At 35.1% G+C, this 24,767-nt stretch overlaps 1 protein-coding gene across 1 annotated transcript in view; it reads left to right on the top strand.

The window, feature by feature from the left end:
- Positions 1–24,767, top strand: part of prkg1b (protein kinase cGMP-dependent 1b) — a 152,834-nt gene that overhangs the window by 112,999 nt on the left and 15,068 nt on the right. Inside the window, exons 6-9 of the mRNA XM_016240741.1 lie at positions 5,409–5,486; positions 6,396–6,490; positions 12,646–12,711; positions 16,894–16,968. Coding sequence (XP_016096227.1) covers positions 5,409–5,486; positions 6,396–6,490; positions 12,646–12,711; positions 16,894–16,968 — 314 coding nt within the window. The remainder of the gene's footprint in view (positions 1–5,408; positions 5,487–6,395; positions 6,491–12,645; positions 12,712–16,893; positions 16,969–24,767) is intronic.

The raw sequence follows: 24,767 nt of genomic DNA, 5'->3' as shown, positions 1-24,767 counted from the left end.
TAAGTAATAGGCTATTTTCTACCCTGGTTTTGACGCTCAGGTTATATGGGCGTGCCGCATTGAAGACTTGGAAGTAAACGCCCGCTGCTATGATTGGATAACAGTTTTGCATAGTAAACTAACTTTCTGTGTGTCTGTTTGACAAGCTACATCCTCCATAGTTGGTGCCTTCTGTGACTTTGGTTAGACACGTACACATAATCAGGACATATCAAGCGATCTCTAACAAAGCAATAGTGACACATAGTACAAATATTTTTTTTACTCACATAAGTGTGCTGCGCCATTCCTGTCGGATCCAATATAGACGCACAGCATTGCTTTTTAATCTCAGTCTCTCTGCAAATCCAGCGTCGAACTGTGTCTTGTTTACAAAGGAATCCGCGGTGAAATGAAGCAAACAAATGCTCAATGTTTTGCTCACATGAGCTGAATCTTATTTAAAATAAAGTTCAACCACGCATTCCTAATATCTGAATCCGAAGGAAGATTATGCAGCGACTGTGTTCTTCCACAACCAGGCACTGCACAATATTTTGCGATCTTCAACGGCATGTTTATTGCTCGGTTGCTTGATCTGGTTTAGCGCCACTTATGTTATTTCCCTACTATGTCATGAGCGAATCAGTGGGCGGGGCTAGATAATTGGGCGTTGATATTCTTCTGTGGAGGCTGTGTTTAACCTATCTATAAAGTCGTACATAGGCACATTCCAGGATCTGGCGTTCGCTGGGCCTGGTGTTAATAAAAGCTTTTATTTCAGTAACAAGGACGTTTTCAGTTCTGAAACTTACAGGATATTCTATTACTATGATGACCTCTTATATATATCAAAAGCTCAAGTAAAAGTTGATTTCTCAATTCATGACCGCTTTAATTTTCTTCATGGAGAAACTGAATTGAAGCTGTAACATACAAATGTCAAAAAAGAAATTGCTGAATTCCCTGTGAACAACTACACTGTCCATAATCCCAAAGAGAGATCCACCAATCAAATAAGCCGTAGTTGCCATGGAAACACACAAATTGCACCAAAAGAGCTCAGTAGTGACCACACACTCCCAGTGATTTTAACAAGACTCCATACACTTTTAAACAACATATATTTGTATATATTTACTACACTGAATAAATCTGGTATAGGACTTTCTTTTGAAACAGTTTTCACCCAGACGTTGCTAGGAAAAGTAGAAAGACTGAAATAGTATTTTTGTGTAAAACATAAAAGACATTTCCTCATAAAAGACATTAATTACATAGCCTTGTGGGGTTTTTTCCCCCTGATTTTTTGTTTCAAATCTGGTCCGTTTGGTTTGTGTATTAGAACTCTTATGCTGAATATTTTTTGAAAAGCTTATGAAGAAAGTAGATGGGGAAAAAAACACACCTGAAACCAAGGCCGCTTAAAACGCGAAAGTCAATATTGCTCTCTGTTATCCTGTGTCTACAGCAGTTAGCTATGCCTGGGCTTTATCGCAGGTGTTCTTGTGAAGTGCTGGAGTTGGCAGGCATTCCCACACTGCACTGTTCTACTTGGAGCAATATGGGTCAGAAAGTTAGATTTTTCCATTAGATGTTTGAGGTTGGAATGTATGGTAGGAATAAAAGAATGTAAGGCAAAGAGTGGAAAGAGGGGGGTTTCTAGAGAAGGGTTGCAGTTAAAGTTATATACTTAATGCTAGTAATATGATGTGCTAATAATAATATGCTAATATGAATACTATTAATATTATCGCAGTTGAAATAAGAGTTACAGACTTTGCTCACACAGGGTATAACAACTTTCCTATTTTTGTACTTTTTAGGAATTTTCCCCCACCATGTTACATGTGTGGTGTTCCCAGTCAAGAATGACTGGCCTACAAAAATTGCTTTATCAACATGTTTTCTTTCAATGAGCACAGGTTTTGTATTTCTTTTTGGAACTGACTGATAGGTCTCATTGATACGAGTGTATGCAACACATTAGTGAACATTGTCAAAATGATGCATCTTTTACTCAAAAACGAGGTGCATAAAGTCAGGTCAAAGGCCTTACAGCCAATCAGTTTCAAAAAGAAATGCAAAACCCGTGCTAATCGAAATAAAACAAGTTACCAAAAAGATTAAATGCAAGATTTGGTGATAATATAGCATAATAAGAGATGCACAATCCAATTTTTAAAGGCCAGTCATTTTTGACCAGGATCACCAAATTAGGTAAAAGATTTTCAGCAGAGCACAAGGGTTAAAATGTTTGGCAGTACAGTCAGATAATGTCAAGAACAAAATGTTAAAAATTACAGCTGATATTACTTCCCTTTTATCCATTGCACAAAGTAGGTCACGTTGAGTGCATTATAAGGTATTCCACACAGTCAATACTGTATATTTTAGAAATTCTTCCAGAAATTTATGCATACAGAAAATGTGCATTTTGTGCACAGTGTATACTGCAGCAAAAATAGTATGGTAGTATGCTAACAGTACAAAAGAGAGTCAAATTCAATCCTGAACCTCAACATTATTACTTCCTCAAGGTGAGCTCAGCAATAGCGCTATGAACTGCGCAATGCTGCAGGAGCAGCCCATTCATTGTACTGCTATAAACTGAAGAACTAATGGGAACTCCCATATTTCAAATCAAATCTTTCAGGGTTTCTGGGCTTTAGGAACTGGGCTTGATCTCTGAAATTATGAGAAATGTGTTAGGTCTTGATATCCAGGTCATTGGGTTTAACATGATCTCTGTAGAGGAGAAATAGTTCAGTTACAAACTATAGTTGCTGTCAGGAACAGCAGATGCAAACAAAAGTCATATATCATGACAATCCCATTGCATCATGGTTGTAGAAACATGCTCTTGGCATGTGCAATAAATAATGTTTATTATTTTTTTCATTAAATCAATCAAACGTAGTAAATCAAATAAAGCAAGGTAAAAAAAAAAAAGGTTAGACTACTCTTGTATACTTAACGTACTTTGTGGTTACTGTGCTGTTAACAAGCTTTAGAATTCAATGTAACAAATGCATTATTATTATTTATACTTTGGTTATACTTTACAATAAGGTCTCATTTACCAGCATTAGTTACTGCATTAACTAATATGAACTAAAAATTAGCAATACATTTCTTGCAGCATTTATTATCTATTATCATTTATTATGTTAATGTTAGTTTAAAAAAATACAATTGTTCAGTGTTCATGTTATGTTAGTTCACAGTGCATTAATGTTCACCGATAAAACTTGATTTTAAAAATGCATTAGTAAAGGTTGAAATTAACATTAACACTAAGTTTAAAATCAATTAATTTAATGAAGAAGAAGAAATTAAGAGTTATTTATATATTTTGCATTTGAGTGCCAGTAGTTTGCATTTCCAAACATTATTCTTGCCCTTATTTGTAATAATCAGTGAGATTTATGTACAAAATGCTTTTCAAGCTGTTGCTCTGCAATTAAAGTACTTGACCAAAGAAAACTGACTGTAAAAGAAGCTGGTCTTGAGATGGTTTGAATTGCATGCAACACATTTTGGAACAAAAAGATTTTACATTTGCTGAAGACAATGTTAGTGGTGCTTGAAAAATTGCCATGGTGGTTGCCAGCGCATTGCTATGCGGTTGCTATGGTGTTTTGAGAGGTTTCATCACATTGCTATGCAGTTCCTATGGTGTTCTAGGTGATCCTAGGTGGTTATTTATTGACCAAAGTCAACAGATTGCATCCCCAAGCCTTTATAATATCCTTTGAAGTCCCTAGTGCTTAAAAAAGTAACAACTTGTTCCAGTACTCGTCTGATACCGATACTTTTATTTTTGGTACTTGCCGATACAGAGTACCGATACCAATATTTTTATTGCATTTGTAAATTTTTTAAATATTGGGTACAGAAACCAAAAGAGTATATATAATGTTAGTTGGTTAACTCCATTTATCAAATAGATACAATCAAACCAAAATTTATTCAGACACCGTCAACATTTTTCACATTATCACAGTTTATTCGCTATAGTTTAGAAAATGGTAATAAAATATAACAAGAACTCAGAGTTAAACTCTGTCAGAACAAATTCAGCTTGATAATGTTAGATCACTTTGATAGAAAGGTATGTAATGGATTACAATCAACCAAAAATTAGACAGCTGTTAGTATGATGTTAGTATTTACACAACTATCAATACGTAGTCGGGAAGCCCTTAGCCTCAATGACAGCCTGTAGTCTCCTGGTTCATGCAAACCTGAACTTAAAATAATTTTTGGTCCCAAATGTGTATCAGTTTTACTCGTAGTCCACTGTATGATGACATTTTGGGTATAATTTGTCACAGTTTACTTTATTTTGCTATCCTCACTTACATAAATTAACTATAGTGTCCTGCACCCACTAGTAAAAAAAATTTATCCCAAATGTGTATCAGTTTTACTCGTAGTCCACTGTATGATGACATTTTGGGTATAATTTGTCACAGTTTACTTTATTTTGCTATCCTCACTTACATAAATTAACTATAGTGTCCTGCACCCACTAGTAAATTTTTTTTTAAAATTACATCTAGTCTCTGAATAATTTTTGGTTTGACTGTATATCCTTTGGTTATTTTCACATTTAATTATGCCCATTAAAATGTATTTTACAAGTTTTTGTTACTTTCACTGTTAATTTTTTTTGCTCTATGGTACATCATCTTTAATTTAGCATTAGAGCTACTCCATTGCAGCGGGTTAGTACTGCAATCACGCGCTTTGCTGTAATAATGCAGGGAACCACTCGTTATAAATGTGTTTCATTGTCTGAATATGGCACTTAACACATGCTGTGTGGTATCGGGGCATTTTAACGAGTACGAGTACGAGTATGAGTACAGGAGCTCAGTATCGGGCCCGATACCAATACCAGTATCGGTATCAGTGCATCCCTAGTAACAACACACCTCTCCTCAACAAGCCACCCAGTTTGAGGTATAACTGTAGTACAAAGCTGGACAAATTGCACACCAGTATTTAAGGTAAATGGTTTGATCAGATCCTTGAGTATAATAATTGTGATTTGTGCCTTAGTAAACACCATATAATGGTGTGTGAAATCAGGAATCTGCATCTGCACTTGTTTAGGGTTTGTTTCAGGCCTTAAAATGACTATAGTCTAAACATTGAGGTTTCAGCCAAAGTTTCTCAGAGTTACATTTGCATCGGGTGCTGTTGTGGTTTTCCGGTAACATGGGTTACTGCTATGAGGACTTATGTTCTTGTTTTGGTGTTGCAGCCCTGAAGTGGCCTGTTGCATGACTGAGGCACTGTCTTCGTGATGGCTTGAGAATGATTGTGATGGAGCAACACTGTGAAAATTGAAGTAGAAGGAACAAAAACTACACTTCAGTAATGCTCTCTCTTTGCCTCTCTTTCTTTATCTCGTTTCTCAGACTCACTACAGTGATGGAGAGTACATTATTAGACAAGGTGCCAGAGGGGACACGTTCTTTATCATTGGAAAGGGAAAGGTAAGATCTTTTCCACCACAGAGACCGAATACCACAAAGGTTGCGTGCATGAGCAACATTTGAAGAAAAACATAAAAAGTATAAAAGTACATATGAGTTGTATGCTATACTCCAAATCTTTAAAAGTTATACAATATCTTTGTATGAAGAACTTAGTGAAGTTTAAGTCATTATTCCCTAAGAATTAAGAAAAATAAGCCCTTATTAAAGGGTTAGTTCACCCAAAAATGAAAATTCTGTCATTAATTACTCACCCTCATGTCGTTTCAAACCCGTAAGACCTTCGTTCATCTTCGGAACACAAATTAAGATATTTTTGATGGAATCTGAGAGCTGTCTGACCCTGCATAGACAGCAACGCAACTAAAATGTTCAGAAAGTCCAGAAATGTAGCAAGGAGATCTGTAAAATAATTAATTTGATATCAGTGGTTCATCCGCAATTATACGAATCTACGAGAATACTTTGTGCGCAAAAGAAAAAAAATAACGACTTTATTCAACAATTCGTCTCCTCCGCATCACCCTGGTGCCATTTTGGAGAATATCCGCTGTATGCTATTCTGTGTCAGCTGCGTCACGCCGGATCTGTTTCCTACATTGTTTGCACTTTGATTTGAATGAAAACAACATATCTGCGTGACGCAGCTGACACAGAATAGCAACATTCTTCAAAATTATTCCTTCAAAATGTTCATTTTTGTGTGAACTGTCCATTAATCTGAACACATTTTCAAGACCCTTCGTTCAAATACACTCTCTCTGTTGTCGCTCTATCATTTAGTTTAATTAGAGTGATAAATACCAATCATGACCACTAATGTAAATGCTAAATAATTGTTATTTTAAGAACAAATCAGTGGATTATTCAGTCTTCCAGCTTTTCATGACCAATAATCTGTAATTGCAGGTGAACGTTACTCGAGAAGATCCACCCAATGGGACCCCTGTCTATCTGCGGGCATTAGGTAAAGGAGACTGGTTTGGAGAAAAAGCCCTTCAAGGGTAAGAACTTTTTGCTCACTACTTATAGTGCTGTAATCACAGCTGGCCACTGTCCATGTTTACAAAAGCAACTGTTGACATCAATTATGTGCTTGATGGATCGTTTGCTGCAGGAACAGCCTAATTGGCTGTAAACTGAGAAAAATCAAATGCACATCCAAACAAAGAATCTGTTCTGAGTTGTGTTCAACTTGCTGTGGGAATAGTTTTTGAAAGGAATTTGATAGCATTTAAAGTTAACACGAAATTAAAATTGGCCTTGTTTGCTTTCTAAATACATATTATGGATGTATGAGAAATAAATCATAACCTTTCATCAAAAGTATAAAATAACTTGCTCCACCTCCGAAAGAACTTTCTTTCCGGCTGACATTACCGATCTCTCGTATTTGTGAAGTCTTCCTCTACATTTTTTCTTCTGCCTCACTCTGAAATATTTCACATTATGGAAGTGAGCTGTGAACTGCATTTTCATTTGGCTTTTAACCTGATTTGAAATGGGCTTATATGAAAAATGCCTGTCATGTTTGATGCTTTATTTGCAAGGGTACCATCTAATGGACTGGGAGCACACAGCACTTCTTGAGTAGAGCTAATTTGAAGAGAAGATGAGACCGGTTGTGTCAGAACAGTCAGATGCACATGCAATCCTCTCCACCTCATATTTCTCACAAGGTTATGAACATTATCCTCTGCTCTATTTCCATATTCCTGCACAATCTCTCTGCTGCTGTTTCAATAGAGGCCAAATGCAGGCACCTTCCCTCAAGCTTCCATTACGGCTTTCAATTTGTGTTTACAATTTTTACAAATGTACACATTTTTTCCACATGATGGTTTTAGTTTTGAAACTTTTTGAACAGCTGTTGCAAGGGATACAGACAGAACGAATGCATTGGGGACTCCTAGTGGAGATCAGAGGAAGCGTTAGTTCATTAATGGTGGTGGTTGTGACAAACAACAATCCATTGTATTGATATTTTTGGGCAATTACCCTAATGAGTAGTAATAAAAACAATAAAGGTTTTTTTTTTCATTTAACAAGCACGCGTCAATGCACTTGGCTGGTGTTGCACAGCTGTGTTGTGATATTGAGCTTGTCATCGACCCTGAAAAAATGGGCAAGCTGCTAATGGACCGAAATAAATAGCCTGCACATTTCACACAAAATAAAAGATCCGTGCTGGGAAAATTAATATTTGCTAGGATTAGCTTGAATGAGAGAGTAGGAGGATATGTTTTGGCCATAGGACTCATGGGACGAGAGCTCATGATGAAGTCATGAATCAAGGAGGACATACTTTCATCCCTTTTGAACCCTAACATTCAAGAAGTCTCAAACAGAAATGCCTCTGGTTCACTACGGTACACTATGCCAACCTGTGAGGCACACGAGAGTAAAATGAAATTGTTTCTGAGTTTTCTGATTTGAGGGAGTGATATGAAACAGCTGGGTGCAATCAGTGTAAACAGGTGTGTGCAATTCGTGCTGAGTGCAATCAGTGCAATGCATGATGGGAAATGTAGTCCGGGGTGCTATGCAACAGTTTGTGTGGTGCGAGAGTCAATGAAAAGGAAAGTTCATGGACCGGATTCGTGACAGTATCAAAAGTGAAGACAGTGCCGAGAAACTAATCTAGACTTTGTTGTTGTGTAGTTTAAGTTTTAGCTTGAGTGTTTGGGTTCTAAATGTCTCTTGAATTTCAGTTTTTCAGTAATTGACATCAACATACTATTTTGGTCACAAACAACATATTTGACTAGCTGAACTTGCACCAACATACCTTGAAGTCTGATTGGATGCACCATATTTTAATTGGTTACAATAACCAAACATGTGTTAACATTAGTTAATGCATTAGATATCACAAGCTGACAGTAAACAGTACTTCTACTGCATTTATTAATCTTGGATAAAGTTGATTTTTAATACACTTACACATTTCAAATTTGACCATTTTTACATTTAAAAAGTTGACTCAAAAATAATAAACTATTCATTCACGATTAATGCATTAGCAATGTTAATGTTAAATGAATGATTTAATTCTGTTTTTGATTACATTGATGGATAGTACCTAATTAACAGTTTTATTAGCTACGATAAATGTAGTAACTATTACATTTAAGCACAATCTATTTTTACCACATAAATATTTTGAGGGCAAGGTATTGTCATTGCAAATGCATTTTATTATAATTGTTTGTTACAAATGTGTCTATCAGCTGTATGTTTATAGTTATATATTATGTGATCTATTGATCAATCGTTACTTTGTTTCTATTCACAAAGCCACCTAGTTAGATGGCTCTTGCTTTGATCTGAGCCGAAGGACGACCAAGCTGATGAGTTGCAATATGGTGTGTAGTGTATTCACCTGAAGAGGTGTCACTCCTTCAAATGTGTGTTCTTGATCTTCACGTCTTTTGATCTCACCTCTCACTTTCAGCTTTAATTAGTACACAATCTTGCGTTTTTGTTTTGGTTGTTGTTTGTTTAGTTTCTCTCTTTTTTTGAGTGGTAGTATGTTTAGCAAATCAATCAGCACTCTATTGAAGTGGATCAAGTCAGTCTTTCATCTTAAACATAATTGTTTACGCCGTTCTGAGTCTTGTTTGTATGATATGGGAGTTGCCTGGGATTTGACTAAGTAACAGGCATAACAATAGCTGTGGTCTTCTGGATTAAAGGCTGCCCACTGCTTTGATGTGCAACAGCCTGTATGCTAAGTAAACTTTCATGTCCCTCTTAAGCAAAACACCTTGTTGAGCCAAAACAATTAATTTGCTGCCAGTTAAGGAGATGTTGACCAGATCTTAGAATAATTCTCTTCTTTTGAAGTTTACACACCAGAAGGGAAGTATATAAACACACTCAGATCAAGGGCCACTGTATGGATAATTCTAAAGAAAACATGTCCGGGTCACATTACCAAAATCATGTCAAACTCTATTATTATTATTTTTTTTTTTTTTGCAATGTGGCATTATTTTCATTACAATCAAGCACATTTCATCATCCCAAATTACCAAAGTAATTTTTCCATATTATTCTATAATAATTATATTTTCATTACTTTAATTACAGTAGAAATCTTATAGTTTATTGAACATGCTATGTAATAGGACAACATATAACCATGTATAAATAAATTTTTACTTATTAAATAATATTTTATCCCATTGTGCAATGTTAATAAGAACTGGGAACGAGGGCTTTAAATTGTTTCATGATATTTACCGTATATGGTTCCTTACCTGTTATTTCTTCTATTTAAAGAATAGCATTGACATTTAAACGACACTTTTTGTGTATATTTGACTTGTCGTGCTGCATGTTTGTGATTATATTAGTTATCTTGTTCAAACTCTTGCTACAATTCATTTTCACTGATAGTACACAATACAAAGTGGCTTTATTGGAAGTTATTTTGGTAAAAATGCATCTGAAATGAAATTAAAAGCATTGCTATATCTGTGCTATTTCCTTGTCAGATCAATCTCAGCTATACTTTAATGTTAATTACCACATAATGCCTTAGTTCACCCAAAAATAAAACTTCTAATTTCTTTGACCCTCTTGATGTTTCAAACCCTGTATTATTTTCTTTTTGCTTTGAACCCAAACTGATAATATTCACATTGTTTGTTTACATATATGAAAACATACAATGAATAAGGGCTATCATACATTTATTTTTGAGTGTGCTAACCTACAAGTGCTACACTGAAGACCTCTCATGCTCCACAACCGGCACTTTAACCTTGGTTCCATTTTCATGGAGTAGCTCACGTTGTGTCACTTTATCCTGTTATTCTACCAGCTTGATTGACGGCTCTGACCTTTCCTTCATAATCCTCACTCCATACTTGCTGTGATGTGCGCTCACTACATCCAGACTTTAACTGACAGCTGAAACATGTTTGTACTGGCTGGTCTTAACCCCCCTCTGTCTTTCTTTGACTCCATCCTCACCTAATGCTGTCACAGCATTCAGAGACATCCCTCTGCCTCTGAAGTGTGCCATGCTAATTGAAGGATGTTTCCCTGTTCTGGACTTTCTCAGTGTCAGTTTTAATCTTCATGTGCGATTGATGTGATAAGTGTAGCTGTGATGTGAATAGCACAGGACTGATGTAATAATCACTTTAGGTTTTATAATTGGACCTTATTTGCAAGATCTGCGGCATCTCTGATATGTTCTATCTCAATCGGAGTTATCTTTTTTCACAGTTGTATCAGGAAACATATCATATCTAATGATAGCCAGTTTGAGGCAGTTGAATTCCAGCACATGCAGATGCATTTCAAGACAGCAAACACTAATGGCACCCTAAACATAGACATGTCCACTGGAAAGTGAAGAATATTCGCAACTGTGTGGTGCTAATTGGAGACCCATGTCAACGTTGAGGATGTGGGTGGCATATCACCGTTTTTGTCCTTGTATTATATAAAGGTCACATTGAAAATATTTGGAAACATTTTACCTTTGTCATTTATTTTGCCACTTTTCAAATGCATAACAGCAAATGCATTGCCCCATACCCAGAGTTTTGATCCTAAAACATGAAAATCCATCGTAAAACATAATTGTATTGTTAAATGTGTGTACTTTCATAACACGCCATGTCTGTGTGGATGTGGCAGGCAGTTTACAGGCTTTTTAAGGTAAATACGCATAAGTGGTTTACTGTCTACAGCTGGTTTTGTTGATGTCCTTGTAATGTGTTGTAAAGTTGCTGAACAAGTCAGTAATTTAAAGAACAATCAATGTAATTGTAAAGATACAGCATGATTTTTGCTCCTTGTTTGAGTGGTGTTTGCCTATTTAAAACTCTCTGGCACAATGCATGGGGGTTGTGGGTGGTTGTCAGGGAATTGTTATGCAGTTGCAGGTGCTCTGAGTGGTTTTTTCATGTGTTGCAGTTGCTATGGAATTCAACAAATCACATGATTTGAGATACAAATTATGTCCCTAGCACAAACAGGATGAATGGCACCCTAAAGTATAATACCTATAGTTTGGGTTTGTTGAAAAAGCATGACACAGTCTCATTGAAAAATCGGGACCTTTGCCAATAACCTACCTGTACTCAGATTATTGATTAATAAAGACTTATTTTCACAAGGTTCCTTGCACAATACTGTTATTACCTCAAAACACTTTTACCATAGTGTAAACAAATACATTTTGGTGTTTGCATCACAAAACCAGCTCCGTATATATGGTTTTTCTGATGTGGTAAACATGCTCAGTAGCACACCCGGTACGGCATTGCACTTGTAATGCAGAGCATACTGGTATGAATCTTATTAAACATAAGTCACGACACTCGATAAACAAGGTCAAAGACTCAGAGAATCAAGCTAAAATGGCATGGTTGTATCAGCAAATGCACTTTCTGGTACTTCCTGTTTGTGTGTGAAGGCAATCAGCATTCCCACCTGGTCATTGTGAATTGGCAGTGTGCAGCTGCTTGGAACTGTCATTCAGAATTTTGGTCCACACACATGAATTTATGTTGTGCCATGCGGTAAAAAAAATGTTGTACAATAATAATGGCTGATGATTAACACTACTCCATTTGTCACTGATTAGGACAAATTATGTACTACGGATGTAAATTTTTCTGAAACAGTACAATAGATCATGCTTTGTTGTTTTCCTCTTATTATGTATGTTTACATGCATAATTATTAACTAGCTCGAATGAGTCTTTTTAGTAGTTGAGCTACAGTCTTCATCTGTCCCAGCAGGCCATACATGACACAATGTGTAACTGATTATTTGAAGGATTAAATCACACATTGTTACACATTACTTTTGGAGCTACTGTTCAATTTGTTCTGTTAGCCCAACTTCACAAAAAATCTGACTGGTATGATTTCAATCGGGCTAAAGAGTTTACATGACATTTTAAAAATGCAAAGTATATGCAAAAAGACGTATTGATTAAATAATGGCAGTATAAAATTGTATATCTCAGTATGTCACAAAATAGTTATTTTTGCTGGAAATTCAACTAAAATATCTATATGTTGAATAACCATCTCATATAAATGTGTGTGTGTGTATTGAGTAATTCATCAAAAATGAATACATTTTAGATTTTGGCTGTATGATTGACATGTATTCTTTGTGTCTCCACAGAGAAGACATCAGGACGGCTAATGTTATTGCTGCTGAAGCTGTCACCTGCCTCGTCATTGACAGAGAGTGAGTTGTGTGTCTGTGTGTGTACTGATGCTGTGAAATCTGATTAGTCTTTCATCTTTTCCACTGTGTGCTCACTAAGTTACCGCCACTAATTTCTAATGACCTCATACAGCTTTCACTGTGGCAAGTTCATGCTAGTTTACGCCAGTTAATTTCATGGAGCCAAATCTTCTCGTTTGCCATTCTTAGACAGCAGGCTGTCAGCAAACCTCATTTGAGTGGCACAGCGTGTGACAAAACAGTAGGAGCACAATGCCTTGCTGCACAGTGGGACTCATTGACCTCCTCTCGTCTCTGTAGACATCGTACTCCAGAGACTTTGATTTTACTTCGGTCTGAGGAATAGATATAATAAGCAACCCCTCATACAAACTGACTTTCACTCTCACTGCAGGAATTTGCCCATTATCTCAGTCCTGTTATCAGTCAGGGGTTTATGGTAATGCTCATTAAAAGACTCTTGTTGTTGTTATATTGTATGCTAGCTGACCTGTGATCAGTGGGGATTTTAACCACTGATTCATGCAGCTGATTTCCTCTAGGAATAGAACCCAACAGTAATGCTTACTTTTTTAGCAGCTTGGGATTTGGAAGTATTTGTACCTTTCATTTTCTCCATAGGAATTTCAGAAGAAAAATAGTTAAAGTACGTTTTGAGCAGAAAAGGGAAATGCTGTCACTCTGTTCCAGTCACATACTCTGTTGTATTGCTTGGAATGATTTCCATTGGTGGAAAGAAATATACAAGCTACTGTAACTGGATACATTTTGCAAACAGTTACGTAATGTTACGGTCATTTTTTTCTGGATCTAATAATTTATTTAAAACACATAAAAAATGACATTCATATAAAGAACTGTTTTGTGATGCATGCTTTTAATTTCTTAATTAAAATTATTTTTTGATCATTTTTGATAAGTAAAAAAAACATAAAATTAAAAATCATAATGAAGAATAAAGCATTATATGTTATATTCTATTAAAAAACAATAAAGCAGTTAGGTTTAAATATTGTTATATGCAGTAAAATATCATGTTAAAACATACAAAAACCACTTGATAAGAATGAATCATTCATATTTGTAAAATAAATACCATTTGTATTACAAAAATATATATTTAAAAACTTGAAAATAACTATGGTGAACTCTGACGTACGTAATATAAGGAACATTTATATAATTATTTTTATATAGTAAAAATTATATAAGAGAATTTTTTGAAAATGTTTTGTTTTTCAGATTCGTATGTAATCAACATGAATTTTAATATAATATTTTAAAACTAGATTTATGAAACATTATCGAAAATTTGTAGTCTCTCTTATTTGTCATGGCCCTATTAACTTGTGTATTAAAGCTTTATTTTTGGCAGTCGTTTTGTTCTGCTAGTGAAGCAGAAATTACAGAACCGAGTGACCTTTTAAATAGTGTATATCTCAGCAAAGCAGTATTTTAATGGCAGAAATGTAAGTACACGTGAGTGACTTTGGGTTCACACCCCAGAACATTTCTGCTACTAATTCTGGGGATTCCCTTGGGACTGTGCTAAGAATACATTGTGAAATGGGTCAGAGGTGCAGTGATATAAAGTCATTCACACTTTAAATGTCCATCAAATCATTATTATGGCTCGGGTTACCGCTGTCCTGCCTGACCTGCCAAGACTCAAAAGACTGTATAAATCATGGTAACATCCAACAAAATGATGCCATTAGGATTTAAAGCATTCAATTAATCCTACATTTCAGCTCTTAACCATAAAATTGATTGTTCCCCTTTTAGTTTAAATGTTTCATCAGAGTTCTAATAAAAATATGAGATAATGTGAGAATTCTCTGGTGGATGAGTCACCTCCTGCAGCAGCTGAAATTATGAACACTATTACTGGTTCCCTCTCATGTCTAAATCTCTTATCTTGTAGCAACATAGGCAATAAAATATTTCTCTGATTTAATAAGAGGATAGGGGAAAAAAATAAATGCTCTTTTTAAGTAGTGTGCTAAGGGATGATATTTAACCACTGGCAAAGTACGACATGACATTAGATGTTGACGAGTTTAAGGCAAGAAATCCTAAATGTCATGTCAATATGAAATTAAAAGTGACCCTATTTACTTTCTTAATGCATGCAAAACCAGTTTGTTTATAAAATGGACTCTGGAGTGAATATAACAACCGATTTCTATATGAAACATGAGAAAATGTAAATAGGTTGGGATAAATGCTTGTTATTTATCACATCAGGCCCGATTAGGACACTGCAATTTCAAAGCAACTCAACTATTGATATGCTAATGATGAATGAATACTTAGTTTGGTGACAGAGATGGAAACATGAAACACACTAAAGCTGCAAAATGTTTTGACTTGACTTAGACCTGTAAAGAATTGACTTAAACCTCAACTTGGACTCATAACTAGAAGTCCAAAACTTCGTCGAGTGCCTCGGACACGGGTCGGGTTCGGTATTAGTTGCCTCGGGTCTCGGGTAATTTAAAATAAATGTGCTTTTTCCAAATGGACCAGATAAGACACAATCCCTTTAACGTACTCGCACGTTGGTGTTAAGTACATTTTTTGAGAAACGCACTTAGAAAAGGAACATACGTTTGTAACCTCGCTCACAGAAATCCATCTTATAGATTTGAGATCCATCAGGAAAAGCCACTCGCTTCATTACGGTGCGTGTTCATGCAGGGCAGGGCTTTTCTTTTTTGTGTGCAGAATCCTTTCGCCGGAGATGAGGTAAATAGTATTGCAGAGCAGCCAACACTAGCGAAACTATGATTTATTAGGCTACCAATTTAGTTTTTATCGAGCTATCACGTTTATTTTTCCAAACCACTGGTCACAATTGAAAGCCGAACTCAGAGATAAATTGTATCCATCAAGTAAGCAATGATATTAAGTAATAATAAATTAAATAAATGTTAAATAAATCAAAGTAAGGGAGAAGTGGCCAAATCAGTCAGCAGGACACCGGGATTCTTCTTTACTGACTGCGGGGCTGCAGGCTGTGCACACGTCAGTGCCGTTTACGTTCGGCTCCAGTCGGGTTAAAAAATAAATGGGTCGTTGGGTTGTGTCGGGTCTAATTTCATCGGGTCTGTCTTGGGTTGGGTTTTTCTTAAAAAAAAAATTAAAATGCAATATTAGGCTCAGCAGCCTTGGCAAACTGCTACCTTTATAATTATTGTTTTAAAAGCTTGCAGCCCCCCTGCAATATGCACAGTTTGGGAAACAATATATATATATATATATATATATATATATATATATATATATAATTTGTATACTATATCCCTCATTATTTATTTGTGGTACTATTGAAATGCCTTTCATGTAGACATTTTATTATTTTACCCTTCCTTGTCCCAGAGTTCTGCAAGCCAAATCCTTGTCTTATTCTAGAAGCAGAACAAACTGTTCTATGTGTGAACTCATATTCTGACATATATAGTGAAGACATATTCTGCCTTATTAACAGATGGGAGAGAGAAAGCCACAGATGTCTTTCCTTCAAATGAAGATGAACGGCTGGAAGTTTAATGAGATGAAAAGCATTTGGGATGCACTGTGTTGTGATTGACTCTGTTCCGTGCAGATCATAGATCTACGCAGCTCGTAGTCAAATTATTTGTTCCTAAATGATAATTGTCTGTTTACGGCATTATTCAATACAAATGGTTCCTACAATGGCACACTTTGTTTCATTAAGGAGTCAGTTTAATTTGTATTATTATTATTAAAAATACACTCTATTGCAAATTTAAGTAAATAAAATACAACAAAATATGACTTTATAAACCTTGGTTTGCAGACCCCCTGCATTAGCATAAAGCATTAAAAATTGCATACATCTGCATTCATTTTTCATTAGACATTTTCAAATTTTATATTGTGCTTATATTGTGTTGTTGCTAACCTTGACCTTTTCTGTGACCATATATATATATATATATATAAAGTGTTGAGTATTTGAACTTTCCCCTGAACATTAGCCACAACAGATAAAAAAAATTAAAATAATAAAATATTTTTTTTATCTGTTGTGGCTAATTTTCAGGGGCAAGTTCATCTGAAATAGTTCAAAATAATAGGCCAATAATATAACTATTATATGAACAATAGTATCAGCCTGCAACGGGCAAGGATTAATTTTTCTGTTCATGTTTGCAGATCCTTCAAACACTTGATTGGAGGTCTGGACGACGTCTCTAACAAAGGCTATGAAGATGCTGGCTCCAAAGCGAAGTGAGTCTGATACTCAACACTTTCTGATCATGTTATCGGACTATATGGAGTTCTGTACATTAAATTATGATTCAGCATGATTCAATCAAGTATACTGCATTCACAAAGTATTCAGTTTTTCACATTTTATGTTGCAGACTTCTGGTAAAATGCTTTATTATTATTATTATAATTAATCTATGAAGATGCTGGCTCCAAAGCGAAGTGAGTCTGATACTCAACATTTTCTGATCATGTTATCGGACTATATGGAGTTCTGTACATTAAATTATGATTCAGCATGATTCAATCAAGTATAGTGCATTCACAAAGTATTCAGTTTTTCACATTTTATGTTGCAGACTTCTGGTAAAATGCTTTATTATTATAATTAACAATACACTCTATACCCCAAATGTATTTAAAAGGAAAAAATGAAATATCACACTGACATAACTATTGCACTTGAAAATTAGCTCAAGTTCATCCCGTTCCTCTGGATTGTCTTTGAGATTTTCCTACAGTTTGACTGGAGTGTGCTTTTTGCTTCATCATTATAAGTATGGAGTGTGATGTGTGAGTGTGAGCGTGATGTGAAAAAGCACTTTAGCAGAAGGCTTCAACATAACAGGATATGGAAAAAAACAAAGGAATCTGAATACTTTCTGAATGCACTATCAATTTAAGCAAAAAGTATTTTACACGTGTACAAACTACATACACAAATACAACACACTCCCTATATTAATAATATATTTGTGATATGGATCTCTCCTGTAATGAGTTCAACAATGTGGTGTATGATTAAGGTCCACATGACAGAAATTAATTGTTTTTCATTTGCTTTGCATGTCTGGCTGTGGTTCTGACCTCTTTGTGGCTATAATTATTTCAGCTGGACAGGTTTTCAGGAATTAGCAACCCAATATGACCAAATGCATTATAGTTTTCACCTATCTATCTATCTATCTATCTATCTATCTATCTATCTATCTATCTATCTATCTATCTATCTATCTATCTATCCTCAATGCCGTGCGTAATGCTTTGTATCATTCAAACTTTGTAAACCTCAGCAATAGCTTTGTTTATGGAAAGCCGTTTTAACATTTAATCTATAAACCTTACTAGTATCTATTTTCATGCTACAAGTACTTATTTTTAGATACTAGTATATTTTCCATTAAAGAACTATTACTTATTCATTAGCTACTAGTGCTTATTCTGTAGGTACTAGTACCTTTTTAAAATATACTAGTACTTATTAATTAGATACTAGTTCTTATTTATTAGACACTAGTACTCATTCATTAGCTGAATAAGACATGTAATCAAAAATCAAGAGTAATGTGAACATGGTGTAGTTGTAGAAGTGTAGTAGGAGGGTAAGGCATAATGTAATGTTTAAGGGAGTGTAATGTATATTGTGTTTTGTTTGTGTGTGGATGAAGTGCATGTTGTTGTTTAAAAGATGTTGATTGTTGTAAACACAGATACTGTCATGCAAGAAAATTTCAGACTCGTCTGACATTAAAGTGTTATATCATTAGATACTAGTGCCTATTAAATAGACACTAGTACTTATTCATTAGATACTGGTACTTATTATTAAATAGTACCTATTAAATAGATACTAGTACTTTTTGCAATAGTGACTAGTAACAAATTTAATATTTTGGTAACACTTTATTTTAGGGTCTCTTAACTAGTTGCTTATTAGCATGCATACTAGAATATTAGCCATTTATTAGTTATAATTAAGCACATATTAATCTGTTATTCTACATGGCCTTATTCTACATCACTTAACAACTACTTTACTAATTATTAATAAGCAGCCAATTAGGAATTTATTGAGGGAAAAGTCGTAGTTAATAGTGAATGAGTGTTCCCTATCCTAAAGTGTTACCAACATTTCACCATTGACTTATATGGGCATTTGACATTGAGATATCAACTATTCAGTTTTGACTAGTATGTATTAAAAGGGACCCAGGTTTATCCAAATAACCCTGCGTAGGTGGCCAACCAACCTCCACCGGGAAAATGTTCGGGCTCAGGAATTTTTTTTTTTGCGCTTTAACCCCTGCTATTGGAATAAGTACTAGTATCTAATAAATACGAACTAATGAATAAGTACAACTAACTTTATAAAAGACACTAGTAACTACTAGTGTCTTTTTTATTCCTAAAAAATAAGCACTAGTAGCTAATGATAAGTACCAGGAGGCTTTTCACAAACTTTAAAAAGGTACTAGTACCTAAAGAATAAGCACTAGTAGCTAATGAATAAGTAATAGTACTTTAATGGAAAATATACTAGAATATAAAAAATAAGTACTAGTAGCATGAACATAGATACTAGGTTATAGATTAAATGTTAAAATGGCTTGCCATACTTTGTTAGGTCCAGTCTTAACAGTCTTAAGTCTTAACAGACTTTCCATATGTAGTTTGGCTGAAACAAACTTTCCATTTCAATAACAATTTTGCTTTATGAGGCATTGTTATTATCAATTAGCCTGGAGTCTACACACACAGTGAGTGGTCTAAGAGCGCCCTCATGGGGCCATACCTAGATGTACAATGTCCAGTGGTAAACGTATTGTAGGCTATTTAGAATCTCTTGTCAGTTGTAGAATACAATTTGATTTCAATTCTATACTTATTGTTTTTAAGTTACTGTGGACTATAAACACTGCTCAACAGAGCATGCAGTGTTATATCTGACCACTATTAATTAGTATTATATTTTTATAAGCTGTGTACCCACTCCGCAGTTTGTCTGTGTAAAACCATATACAGTGAACTGAATGATATAATTACATGCCAGTAACTTGCATGATATGAGGGGGTGGTTTCAATATGCATACAATTGTGAGCTTTGTTAATTTCACCAGCATTTCACCAGAATTCAACCAAAATAAAAGCTAGAGGATTTAACGTTTAAAGGGGTCATATGATGATTTTTTTAAAGATTGTTATCTTGTGTATTTGGTGTAACAGAATATGTTGACATTCTTTAATGTTAAAAAAAACATTATTTTTCAAATACTGTACATTATTGTAGGTCCTCTATGCCCCGCCTCTCTCAAACGCTTCGTTTTCTACAAAGTCCCTCCTTCCGACAAGCACAGTCAATTGGCCAGCTGACCCAGTGCATTGTGATTGGCCGAACACCGCAAGCACTCGTCGGAAATGTAACGCCCCTTACCATAATCGCGAGCTTCATCTTTCAAAATAAATGTAAAGACAGTAAATAATGTCATTAGTTTTACCATCAGTTCAAGCCCGAAAGGGGAACAGACACAGTAATGATGCAGTACACAAGCCGCGGTTAAGACAGCTGACTCCACTTTGATGTGAAACTCTCTCTCACACACACACACACATGCGTGCACACACACACACATACACAATGCGCAAAACTCTGCATTTGAACAGTCAATAGCAAATACTTAAACTAGTAACAAAACATACTTACTCGCTGATTCAGGAGCTCCAGATTGTCATAGCAAAGTCAGAATTACCTCCTCTCCTAGGATCATGAAACGGTCGTCCATAAAATGCATTGCTGTTCTGTTGTAAGTGATCTTAAAGATTCCTAAATGCATCTACTTTCAGAAAGGCCAATAAAGTGCTTTTGCTTTCGCCTAGAAACACACAGCGTCTCCCTGACATGACTGCTTCAACACTAACTGTGGTTACTGAAACCACGCCTTCTTTCTTTGCGTGCACATTTGGGTGCATTATGCAAATATTCCCACATAGTGACCTAGATATGTGGGGGCGTGTTAGAACGAGCCGTTTTAGGGGGGCGTGGCAGAGTCTTAACTTTGAAAAAGAATATCTCTTTGGTTTTGAGACTTTAGTCTTTGCAACTTCAGGGATCTTATCTATTCACCAACAGCTTGTAACACTCCAAAGAGAAAGGAAAACTTGAAATCGCATCATATGACCCCTTTAAAGCTTGAATACTTGTTACCAGTATTCCTTCAAAGAAACTCAAACTGGTTTGGAACAACTTGAGGGTGAGTAAACGAAGACAGAATTTTCATTTTTTGCTTGAACTATTCCTTTAAGGTGAACATGAACAGCTGTAGACTGTCAAAACTGAAATCCATGTAGCTAAAATCACTGAAGAATTCGGTGTCATGTCCATATCGAGGTCTGTAAGTGGCCCATCTGAATGAACAGTTCCTTGCTGACAAGATAAAGCCATGTTTGCTCAATGCATATGCTGCTGTTGGCCCAACACAGCTGGAAGTGTGACTCATCATGCAGATCTACCTGATTCCAGTCCAATCACAGTGTTTCTTTGCTCATGAGAGCTGCACAGCCCAGTGGCATAGTGTTAGAGATGGGACCCAGGTGTGTTTCTTGAAACACTGCCATTGGACAGCACTCTGATGTTGAAATCCAAGCCAGCGGTCAGCTTGAAGGAAGGGTAGCACCTGCAGTGACACCAGCGTCTCTAACTGTCATAACTCTCTGCAAACATAACCACTGTTCTTCTGTGATCACGTCCACTGATGCACATGCACTGTATGGTGATCTTGTTGCCATGGCGGCTGGTCAGCGTGTGTACTCAGCACCTCTGTTCTCATTAGAGTGTTTGGCGTGTGGAGGAGCTTGAGTGCTGAATACACAGAGAGATCTGAAGTTGTGTTAATGATATGCACTCTGCTCACAATAGCAAGTGTCTAAACAACCTCTTTCACCCAAGGGAATTAAGTTACATTCATTAGTTACTAGGATACTGGCCTTTGGCTTAATGTGTGTGTGTGTGTGTGTGTGTGTGTGTGTGTGTTTAATGTATGCAGATTGTTCTCTTTTTGTCATACATTTTGTCTTGCATTTGGTAGAGCTTGGTAGTGTAGTGCAGATGCTTTTATTGGATGCTATTATAGGTGTTGAAATAATGATAAAATAATAATAATAATAAATAAAATAATAATAATAATAATAATAATAATAATAATAATTATTATTATTATTATTATCCTCATTATCATTTTTATTTGCAGCACTTGCATTTGAGTAACATTATTATTTAAATGATAATAACAATAATAATAATTGTTATAATTATGTACAATATTATTATTGTTGTTATTATTTACAGTACTTATATTTTTTTAACATTATAAATAATTATATTTGTAATAATGATCATGTAATGACCATTTGTAGGGTCATAATAGTAATAATAATAATTATTATTATTATTATTAATATTTGCAATACTTGCATTTGAAATGTTAATTATTACATTATAACATTATTAATTATTTATATAATATTAATAACCATAATGATAAATAATATTATAATTATTATGTACGATACTTATAATTTACCACATTTATATTTGTTTAACATTGTTAATAATTATAATTAAATAATAAGAATATATTATTATTATTATTAACAGTAATATTGAAAATTATTCTTATAATTATTATGTACAATACTTGTTATTCTTTACAGTACTTATATTTATTTAGCATTGTAAATATCTACATTTGTAATAATTATCATGTAATGATAATTTGTAGGGTCATTATAAAATAATAATAATAATAATACTGTATTCCATTCTACTAATATTTCAATAATTTCACAATATTACAGTTTTTTTGATCAAATAAAACTATTTTTTGTAAGCCTAATTTTTTAATGCTATATGTTAAACGAGTTATAAAAGTAACCTGCTGCATGTCAAAAACTATTACTGACTTGGACTTGTGACAGAGGGCTTCAGACTTGGACTTAAAGGCTTGGCACCACATCTGCCAAAAAGTTAGACAGTCTGATCTGAGGTTACCCCAAAAGTTGCTTCACATTGCTTTGGCTGCGCTGGCTGTGCTGAGCACACAGATAAGACAGATGTTATTCACACTATGATGCAGCAGAAAAATGAGGACACTGTGTTCTGTCCTCCGCAATAGGACTGACACATTTCACATTGGCCTTATGCTGTCAGTCATCAAATACTTAGGGTTTACCTTTAATTCTCTTTCTTGACTACACCACGAGCACACTTCATGCGTGTTGACTGTGTTTGGGCTGGACTTGCGGCGGACAGCTGTCTCCTGTCCCTCTTACTAGCATGATGTTTTTCTTAGGAATCGCCTGACATAAACAGGCTATATGTAGAAGCAGAGGAGACCCTGCAAAGTGTATCACACAGCTGATTATGTGACACATATTACTGAATGGTGATTGGCTACTTACCAGCACGAGCCTCAACAATAGTGACATGTAAGGAGTGTTTTCATCAGATTTATTCAAGACCAAGAAAAGATGTATTCAAGAAAAGTAGCTATATTTTAATTTTGATACAGATATTACAGTCAAGAAATCTTAAAAACCAGCCTAAGCTCATTCAACTGCACTGCTTTTCCATCTAAACTTGCACTAGATGGACGTCTTTGATTGTTGTGCCTGCATCTCACACATGAGGGGATATTTTTAAAAGGTTTTGTCAAGTGAAAAAAGGTAAACCTATAAAGAAAGCAGTTTTTTTGGTCATTCCACTGCCCTGTGTCTCATGTTTTTAATCACAAAAGTGCATTATGCATGAATAGCCCCTTAAAAGTGATGAGTTTGTGGCATGTCGTAGGCAAAATTGATAATAGTTTTGACATAACGCTGTCTGTTTTCGCATATTGCTGATATGATTTAATATATTACCAATCGGGTATGATTTTTGCATTAAACTTTGCACAAAAAGTTTTGTTTGCAATTTGTGAAATTGCATTTGTTTTATTAACATTACTTTAAAATATTATGCAGTTTCTTAAACAGACAGTAATGTAATTTCACTCATTTGAATTAACAGTTTAATGCTGTGCTTGAATGCTGAGGAGATTTTAAAAAGCCTTCGTTGAAGCGTTATAAGCCACGAACCTAGCCAACCAGCTATGAAATGAATCACAACATTACAAACTTGAAGCAAAATTTGAATTTGAAATTCCTCACTGCACCCTCTTGTGGGCTCAGGAGACATTTTTTCCCATAACTGAAATTATGTCTTTAAAATAAAATGTGATTTGAGTATTAATAATATTTAAGCTTAAAAAAACAACAACAAATCATACACAATTTTAACAAATCATGCACAATTTCACCAAAACTATTCATACCCATGTTTACAACCATGCAACATTTTTTATCCAAGACGCACTAAACATATACAAATGTCATGTGGTCTGTATTTACTTTCATCATCTAGTAATATTTGTCCAGACATTCACTATGGAATCCTTTAACTCAAGAAGCACAGTCTTGGCAGACGCTTATGTAAGGCGTTTATTTTTGCACCTGGCCTTTCACTCTCAAGTATAACCCATTTGACAGCTCAGTTACTCACATCCTCCAGAAGTTCAGTTGTATTCTGTATCACTGACCATGAATTCCACATCCGTCAATATGTCAGTACGTGTGTTTGGCATGGTGTTTTCTGAGCACATACACTCAAAATAAAGGTGCTTCACGATGCCATAGAAGAACCTTTTTGTCTAAATGGTTCCATAAAGAACCTTTAACATCTGAAGAACCTTTCTGTTTCACAAAAGGTTCTTTGTGGCGAAAGAAGGTTCTTCAGATTACAAAAAGGTAAGAAAGAGATGGTTCTTTAAAGAACCTTTGACTGAATGGTTCTTTGTGGAACCAAAAATGGTTCTTCTATGGCATCGCTTGAAGAACCTTTTGAAGCACCTTTATTTTTAAGAGTGTAGTTTAACATGCCTTTACTTCAAGAACATTGACTTCGAGATCTGGGACCTTGAGTTATGAACAGATGTTCCCAATTGTTT

Source organism: Sinocyclocheilus grahami, unplaced genomic scaffold (assembly GCF_001515645.1).
Source record: "Sinocyclocheilus grahami isolate Dianchi unplaced genomic scaffold, SAMN03320097.WGS_v1.1 scaffold599.1, whole genome shotgun sequence".
NCBI classification, from domain to species: domain Eukaryota; kingdom Metazoa; phylum Chordata; class Actinopteri; order Cypriniformes; family Cyprinidae; genus Sinocyclocheilus; species Sinocyclocheilus grahami.
Note: the sequence above shows the minus strand (reverse complement) of the source record. Positions and strands in the feature narration are given on the sequence as shown.